Genomic DNA, 9,796 nt, shown 5'->3' with positions numbered 1-9,796 from the left:
GTGAAACAATGAGGCTGTTTTCTGTTATTCCCTATAATTTAACAGGATGTTCTCTTCTACTTCTTTTTATGTTAGTGTTTTTCCTAAGCAACCAATCACACTTTCAAACAAATCACCAAACTGCAATCCGGGATGTGCAAAATTCACATCCCTCAAAATTCTGGGCTCAATTCAGTAGTTTCCAGAAGTAAATCCCCTGAATCAGAAGTGTTTTCAGCTGTTCCAGACAAGATGTTCTAGATAAAACAGACTTCTTTTAAAGCCAGACCATCTTGGGACCTCTTGTACCTGTTCCAATTTGGACGGTTTTCTTCAGCCTGGTCTAGAGGGAAACTGAACTTTCTATCTCCAAATCTGAGTTTTTGAACATCCTTAGCTATAAACCCATCTACCAATTTTGTTTCTAAAAATAGCTTTCGGCGCATGTGGAATCCATTTTCGTAAATGCATTTGATATTAGATTCTTTGCTTTGAAACGTGTCAGTCCCCTGTTGCTGTTTTGGTTTGGGTTATTTGTTTTATTTGTTTTAATTAAAAGCAGATCTTGTTTTTAGCCAGGCAGAGTTTGGAGCCTGCTTAGTGACAAAGCAAGTGCTTATCATATTGCTTACCTCTTATGTTTCAGTAAGAGGGACAATGGCAACAGAGGCTTTAATATGCTTTCCTCTGAATATAATTTTACTTCAGTGTTTGCAAGGAGAATGGTTCCAAAGAGTTCCTGTGATGCCTTTATCCTAGGCCTAAAATATTGTTTATTTTATGTCCAGAGTTCGGTGGAAAACTGATCTGACGTGAACTAATTATCCTTACTCTTATATACCAATTAGTTTTAGCTATGGTTTCTTTTCTCATCACAAGTTCAAACATATAAATAGCAATAGCACTTAGACTTATATGCTGCTTCATAGTGCTTTTACAACCCTCTCTAAGCAGTTTACAATGTTAACATATTGCCCCCCAAAATCTGGGTCCTCATTTTTCCCACCTCGGAAGGATGGAAGGCTGAGTCAACCTTGAGCTGTTCAGAATCAAACTCCTGGAGTGAGCAGTGAGTAAATTTGTAGTACTGCATTCTAACCACTACACCACCATGGTAATAGGTAAGTGCTCATTACTATTGAAAAAATATTGGATACCTTGCCAAATGGCATGTTTTGCCACAACAATGCCAATCTATTCCTACAAACACTGAAAATCTCAGATGCACAGCCAGATTCCAGGGATTAGGTGCATAGATGTTCTGACCTCCCCATCCCGTCAGATGGAAATGCCTCCATCTGGATTGGTCCTCTCCTAACACATTGGGAAGCAGTGGCTGATGGACAATTCGAAAAATATGAGGGTTTACAATGAGGAACATTTTCCCTTTCACTAAGACATTTTTTATGCATACATTACATTAGTAGCCCAAGTCCATATATGGGAACCTGCCATATAAATACTTTGATCAAAATAATGCCTTCTTGCGTGACCCGTCAAAACCGCGGTTTTGTGGTGGAACCCCTTCTTGATTCAATGAATGTATTTAATTTATATTACTTTCTTTTTTGTTTTGTTCTGATGATGGTGTGCTATAGTTTGCTTCCCCAAATTTCCTTGATGTCATTTCCAATACATGTACTATATTATTTTTCCTATGAGATAGCCCTGAGCTGATACTTCATCCAGAGAATACCCAAAGGAGAAACAGCGTGTATCTCTAATGACAGCATTTTACCAGTTGTTTGACTCCTCTGGAATCTAGCAATGTCACCAAGCTTCATTCTGATGATGTTATACTATTAGTATTCTCTGTCTATCCCAACTCAGAAGGCCAGAGAGATACCTATGCTAAATTAACACATGACAAGTGCAATGGTGATGAAAGAAAAGGGATGCCAATAGCATTACACAAAAGAACTAAACTTCAAAAGCATTTAGCTAAAGATTCACAGTATGTTCTTTCTTCCCAGGCTCCGACATGAATGGACTCTAAGGCTGGAAAATCAAATTAAGATGCTTCAAAAGGACAGCGAAAATGGCAAAGTGCAGGATAAGGTGTCTCCAATTGAAAATTTTAGCCAAACTGCTGACCAGACTTGATTCTGATCCTTGATAACGAAAGAGAAATTCAAGTGACACCCGAGTTATAAATAAGCTATTAAAAGACACAACATGGGTACTTTTTGCAAACTTTTTATCAACCAACAGCAAAAAAAGGGAACCCCCCCCCCACTAATTCTTAGTTGAATATTGATCATTTATATGTATCATTAATTTCCATCTACAGTCTTAGCTACTTATATTTGACAGGTAATAGCACTATAGTCTTTAAATGGGGAAAACTGCTCTTTATTATTCCAATTATCAATGAACGTAGTGGTTAACTTTGGCTAATATAGTGAAGTTACTTGTGTATCTTGAAATGTTGTCCAATGCTTTGGAATTCTTGAAGCTGAAACGACGTTTGTTTTAGGAAAACAAACAGTTTTCTCACAGGGATGCATTAGAAGTAATAAAATTTCTCCCACAATTTATTTCCCCCAAAGTTGAATTCAATACTAGGTCTCAAATATACTGTATGTCACTGGAAAAAAAATGTGTTGAAAGATGTATCTGTTTTGCCCCACTGGAATTTAAAACACTGAAATGCCCCATTCTGTAAATGAACAATAAAAGTGACTCATTTGTTTTTGGTTTGTCAGGATGGTATTACAGATGTAGCATCACATTCATTCATTTTTAAAAACCCCATCCTTTTCAGTGCAACCCTATCTATGCCTACTGAACAAAATCAATCGTGTTCTTATTAGATTTCCTGTGGGTTCACATAAATTTTAGGGGCTTGTAGCCTTACTAGTCTCTCTGCAGGTTGCACTAGTGATTCTTCCTTCCCCTCTGCTATTTTTGCCCCTTTCTGGTGGTTGCCAATATAATATTGTAATCAAAAATTAAAAATGTCTTGGTCGCAAGAGAAAGAGTAAAAGGCACTCTTCCTTTTTTTCCTATTTTGTCTTCCTGAACCCTTAATATTTTTGTCTCAAATGGCACTCCACCTCCAATTCTTGTTAAGTTCTTTGCTAAAAGTTTTTAAATCTTTAAAACTTTCATTTTTTCCTTTTTAATCCAGAAAACGATTAATCCATGATTCACCAAATGGATTTCTCTTATCCTGATGCTCAGAAAATCTCTCTTTAATTGTAAATTTATTACATTTGAAAGTGTTTAAGAAAGCCTTATGTGACCAATAGAGGATAGTCTAACCACCACCCCACACCACCCCCCGAGTCATCTGACTGTGGCACTGATGGTTGGTGAAGTGAGTCAGATTGTATTTGTAATCAAATCTGTGCCAGAGAAGGGGAAAGCACTAATGTAACACTAATACAGTTAAGGACAATTTAGGAACTATGGATCAGATGGAGACCACATCATCAGGATACAGCAGGAAAAAAAGGTTGCTTGGGCATATTTGTGCTATTAGTAAATGCAAGTGAGAAAAGGCTCATAGTATATGTTTAAACACATGTTGTGGTAAGCCTCTTGTCCAAATGCCTCAAAGTGGAGTGTGATAAATCTCAAGATTCATTCTATATGCAGACTATTGGGCAAGTAAAACTCAACAATTTCTCCCTAAAGCCAGAATCTCCAGTTCCACAGATCTAGTAAATATAGCGACAAGATGTTCTTAAATTAATGATATCAAACAAAGTGAAAGAAAAAGAACCAATGTATCAGGCATGTATATATTTGGATATTTTAAAAAAAGAAGACAAATTGAAAGCAGGATTTATTTATTTTAAAAACACACAGGCTATATAGAAAATAACATGTTTTGACTAATGGTGGAACAGAAGACAATTAAAGTCAGGAATACCTATATAAAGAAACAGGAAAATTGCAACTTGTCAAAGACAGCTATTGATTTATCAAAGCATTCAAGGAAAATTATGCAGAACATCTTTTTCCAGTCTGAAATGTAACCAATCCAACTTACTAATGAAACACTTCTTAAAAGAATTTGTTTTTTCCTCTTGACAATGCACAAGTGCAAAGAATTTATATTCATGTGTATTTGTGTAATTACACTATTCATCTTAAGTAAAATGTGAATAAGATCAAGAGTTCTGTTTTATATTACTATAATGCAGAAATATACATTATCAGAAATATTATATATTATTATAAAGCTTATCAGGTACTTAGGAACTAAGAATGTGGCAGCCCAAGGAAACAATAGTCAATAGCCGTCCATCAACACACCAATCATTCAATAGAAAGTCACACCAGGCACCACATAAATATAATGCATAGAGTAGCCCAAATAATATATTCCAGAAGAGAGAAGTTTCCTGAGGATGGGCTCCAGCACGACTCTAAAAGCTTGGAAGATTAAGCCTCTGGTCTGGTGACCAAGTCAGATTGGATCCAGAAATAAACAACTTAGCTGACATGACTGGGGATGTTTCCAATGCACTTAAACAATAGGCGTATTTCTCGCAGTGTTGCTCTGGAAGTTACATTAACTTTCTCTCTCTCTCTCTCTCTCTCTCTCTCTCTCTCTCTCTCTCTCTCTCTCTCTCTCTCTCTCTTTCTCTCTCTCTCTCTCTCTCTCTCTCCCTCCCTCCCTCCCTCCCTCCCCCTCTCCCTCTCCCTCTCCCTCTCTCTCCACTTTGTCTTCTTATTAAACAACAGTTGCTTGTCCTTAGTTGGTCTTAAATATTTCTCCAACAAAGCTGTCTCTGTTTTTCCAACATGCCCATTTGCAGCCCACACTCTTCCTGCGCAGCTTTTCACTGATACCTTAGACCCCAATATTACTCCAAGTGACCTCATGCAACATCTGTAGATGGGCTGGGTTAAAAGACATGGGAAACCTTGATTGAACCATGTTCTGTGGGTCAAAAGATTTCCACTATCCAGCATTCATTCATTCTCTCTCTCTCTCTCTCTCTATCTATCTCTCTCTATCTCCCCTCTCCTCTCCTTCCCTTCCTCACAGACAGACACACACACACACACACACACACCTTTTGCTTTTCCTCTGGCTGTCCAGTATGTAAGGACCTTCCTTCATTTTAAGTAAGATAAAGTACCTAATTCAAATTAACTAGAGAGCACCACACACACAAAAATCATGCTAATAAATAATTTATTTGAGAATAAGCAACCCTCTTTAAAAGAAAAGAATAATGTGCCTCATAAAGTGAACATCTATATTCATGCAAATTCCCCACTCCCAAGTATATTGCATTTGTAACAATATATGGGGGAAAAGTAACACTATAGCAAATCGTTGTCAGCCTGAATGGAAGGGCCGGGTACAGTCTGATTTGCTAGGCATGGACACCAAGCTTATAGGCTACTGCCAACATCACTTGTTGCTTTCTGGGCACTGAAGTGTCCTGTGCTTTAGATCTAAAATTCAGCTTTACTACATTACCACAGGAGATTGTCTGACTATTATTATCAAACAGGAAAAGATGCAACTTTACTTTTACTGTGTTCTCTCTTAAATGGTCCTCATCCCACTGATGTTGCCAGGGAAGAATTTTCTCATCAGTATCTTATCATCATCACAGTTAATTGTAAGTTAAGATGCCGTGTAATTTTTATTGACTGCAGCAGCAGATGTGCTTTCCAAATACTGCAGTTATGCCTTTGTCAAGGGAATCGAATAAGTGACTCACACTCATGCACTTTCATTAAGACAATTAAATGCCATCTAGAAGAATGTGACTGAGCCCATGCTGACTTGCAGCCCATTAATTTATAGCCTAAATTGCTGTGGTAGAAAATACACTCATGTGTTTCATAACTATTTGTAAATGATATCATCAGGCCACCTCAGTGTCAAAAGAAACTATTCTTATTGATTTGAAATAGTTGTACCTGCTTTGTATTTTTAGGATCACTGAGAACACTCATGTGGAATAGATAAATTCAGACTTCTGATTGCAAATAGATTTCAGAATCCCTTAAGAGTAATAGCTAGTCAAAAGGTTCTCCTAGATTCTGGAGTTAGCTGACAGATACAAAGATTATTTATGCTGTAAACAGACAGCCTATCTTTAAGAACACTCTAGAGTACCGTGAACATTATTTATTCTTGCAAGTACATAAAATACAGTTCATTATCAATCAAGTGCTTGATAACACTTATTACAGACAGTTGCATGTCTGTAAAGACTGAAATAATACTCATTTCTAATTTAAAAAAAGGCAAGTGCATGTATCTTATGTGATAGATGATAGGTAGGTAGGTAGGTAGGTAGGTAGGTAGGTAGGTAGGTAGGTAGGTAGGTAGGTAGATAGATAGATAGATAGATAGATAGATAGATAGATAGATAGATAGATAGATGCATCAGAGGTATGTAAATTTGGTGGATTCAATAAGAACATCTGTATCTATTTGGAAAACCAATTCAATTTTAACGATTGGTTTATTTGAAACATTTCTCAAAACTGAACATGATGGTCACGCAGGTCTGTAACTTTGTTGCTTATATCCTTATGATTTATATTGATATTGATTATTTCCTGATTGCTTATTTGCACCCTATGACTATCATTAAGTGTTGTACCTTATGATTCGTGACAAATGTACCTTGTATTTTTATGTACACTGAGAACATATGCACCAAAGACAAATTCCTTGTATGCCCAATCACACTTGGCCAATAAAGAATTCTCTAATTCTAATTTGATATAGTGCATTTAAGTTCATGTCTTAATGTCTAAATCAGTCCAAATTGATCAGTCAGTTTGAGCTACCAAATCATTTTGATACTGCAAATTAATCTGACTTCAATATTTAATTAAGCAGTAAATATTTGCACAGTTAGTAAAGAACAAACAGTACCTACTGTATAATTTGCATAAATGCATTGTTTATAGTGAATCTTTAAGATGCTTTAAAGATAGAGCTTTTGTGTTGACCAACTCAAGCTGTTATTGTGAGAGCTGAAGTTAGCGGGACTAGAAGCTATAAGCCTGGGACCAGAGGAGATTCATCAAAATCCAAGGTAGATGTGCCCTCCAGTTTCAAGGCCAGGAAACAAGAAACAGCATCCATCATTGCATAAGAATGGGAGAAAGAGAAGCAAGATTTAAACTCTGATCTGTTATAAATAGAGAGCTTGATTGATTGCTTCTACAGCCAATCTTCCCCAATATTAGAGCTTTTTGAAAACAGTATAAAAGCAACTTACCTATCCAATACTTGTCCTTGACAGTGATGGCATGTGGGAATGGATGATAGGAGGAAGATCCACAGACTAGACAATAGACTAATAAGAAGCAGCTCAGTCTGCAGGTGGGGAGAAAGGGTGAGAGGCATTTCAAAAGGAACCCTCCCTAGTTTCCTAAGTAAGAAAACTAAAAAGAGAAGTATTTTCAGTCTTGCAAGACTTTGTTTAATGTAACTTTACAATACATATAATACCGATACTCCTGCTTCTGCTTCTTGTCTGGACTACCATAAAGGGCTAACATTTATTCTTCCCTGTGAACTCCTGGGTTTGAGTTCCTAGGCAGAGATTTCTTGTTGTGTTCTTGGTAAGGCTCAAACAGCTAGCAAAACCCGAATTAGCATTTGGATACCTGGATTTTTAAGGGGACGCGGTGGCTCAGTGGCTAAGATGCTGAGCTTGTCGATCAGGAGATTGGCACTTCAGCAGTTCAAATCCCCAGTGTCACATAACGGGGTGAGCTCCTGTTATTTGTCCCAGCTTCTGTCAACCTAGCAGTTTGAAAGCATGTCAAAAATACAAGTAGAAAAATAGAGACCACTTTGGTGGGAAGGTAACAGCGCTCTGTGTGCCTTTGGCGTTGAGTCATGATGGCCACATTACCATGGAGACGTCTTCGGACAGCACTAGCACTTCGGCTTAGAAATGGAGATGAGACTCTAGAGGTGGAAACAACTAGCAGGGAACCTTTACCTGGATTTTTAATGCTATTCTCACCTTGCCATATTGTATTCTTTTCATTTCAATGGGCAAAAAATTATAGAATATTTCCTGATCAATCAGTAATTATTATACCAACCAGATTTATTTCCTACTGCATACAAACTTGTATGGGTTCCATCAAGCACACACACATACCAAAACTTGCTTGCAGTTTGTTTCCATTATTACACATTTATACTGTGATATATTGCATGTCTTTTATAAGAATAGCACAAGGCTCTTCTTTGGAAATGAGATGCATGATGGAATGCAAATATGAACACCATGAATAGAAGCATTCAAACTTCCAAACAACTAGGTTAAAGTGCTCTCCACCAATCCTTGAATTGGGTGGGCTGAAAACTTCTCAGAGTAAAGTATACTGTCCTGATTGCCAAACTCCAAACTGTCACAGTAATAAGGTCAGTGACTGGTGCTAATATTACTGTTTGAATGTGGGACAACTAAGGAAAAATGATTGCTAGATTCTTCCAACTTTCAGCAAGCATTGCCTACTGGTGAGAAAACAACTATTGTACCAAGTATCTTGCCGAACATAAGGTGGGTCAGGATTTGGTGAGCATAGCTGGGTGCTTGAAAAAGCATGCTTATCTATTGTCTAACCAACTTCTTGTAGATACAGAGGTAATCTCTACCTATGGGCTATCAGTTGGGTTAGTTTTGAAAACAGGTCAAGTGCTCTTTTTAAAGCATGTCCCAAATTAGCTCAGTTGATAAAGACTACAACAGGGCTGTCAAACTTGGGGCGTCACGTTGTCGTCACATGACATATCACAACTTCCCCCCCTCTCTAAACCAGAGGTGGGCATGGCGAGCACGAATTTTTATACCCCTGAACTAGAGGATAGATAAGGAACGCATAATGAAGTGGGAAGGATCAATTGATACTGAATGAATTCTGCCCTTGAACTAATGCTGCAAGGGAAGGGCTGTCCTGGCAGTATGTACTGTTTGGTCCAAATGGCTGGCCCTTGAAGCAGAATGAAATCAGCGTGATGGCTAGAATGGACAAGTTTGGAAGCAAAGTGCCTGAAACGAAAATGCTTAATTATAAAAGCTGTACATCGCTGTCAACCTATCTTGCTACTGAGAAACAAGCAGTTCTTAGCCTACTTAAAATACCCAGGCACAAGGGGGAAATTTTAGCTTTGATCTTTGGCTACACTATTCGTATGGCTTCAGTCTTCAAATTTGCATCAACGTGTCCTCTTTGTTATTAATGCCTTATCCAGCATCTCCCATAACATCTTATTGAGAGCTATGTCCTTGAATCTCTCTGTGTAAGCCCTCTATTTGAAGAAGCTGACAGTAAGCAAGATGACTTCACCCCAAGCATACAACACTTTAAAAGAGTTTTTAAAAGTATAGTCAGGAAGAACCTTTGTGTTCAGAGGCAGTGGAAAATCTGTAATACATTCAAAGGTGATAGAATCAGCAACACACGGTTGGCATCACCTGTCTATATTCCCTCTGGAAGCATAGTACTAGCTCTCTCTTAATCGTGTATTTTAGGTCTGGCACACTTTCAAAAGAACACTAAACCCATGTTTGTAAGGAGCCCAGAAAAGACCTGTATCAAAAAAAGCTCCGGTCAGATATGCTGGGATAATCAGCTGGTCAAAAAGCCATGAAGAGCACTTTTCTGAAATTGGGATGGAGGTGACCACAGTAACCTTAAAATGGCCAATGAAACTTAGGCTTAGGCTGTTGAAGTATACTAGATCTTATCCATATCATATTCTTTGTTGCAAGGAAAGCGGAAAACGCTATTTTAAAACCGAAGCAGGTCTAAAGACATCTTTAAGCTGTTTCAGCTGTTTGTTGGAGATAAGACAAGCCAATGT

General features: G+C 37.8%; 1 protein-coding gene across 1 annotated transcript in view; it reads left to right on the top strand.

Moving 5' to 3' along the window:
• The window catches only part of LOC116506200 (cryptic protein-like), a 7,264-nt gene extending 5,182 nt beyond the window's left edge, over positions 1–2,082 (top strand). Inside the window, 1 exon segment of the mRNA XM_032213847.1 lies at positions 1,953–2,082. Coding sequence (XP_032069738.1) covers positions 1,953–2,082 — 130 coding nt within the window.
• Positions 2,083–9,796: the final 7,714 nt, after the last annotated feature.

Source organism: Thamnophis elegans, chromosome 3 (genome assembly GCF_009769535.1).
Source record: "Thamnophis elegans isolate rThaEle1 chromosome 3, rThaEle1.pri, whole genome shotgun sequence".
Taxonomy (NCBI): domain Eukaryota; kingdom Metazoa; phylum Chordata; class Lepidosauria; order Squamata; family Colubridae; genus Thamnophis; species Thamnophis elegans.
Note: the sequence above shows the minus strand (reverse complement) of the source record. Positions and strands in the feature narration are given on the sequence as shown.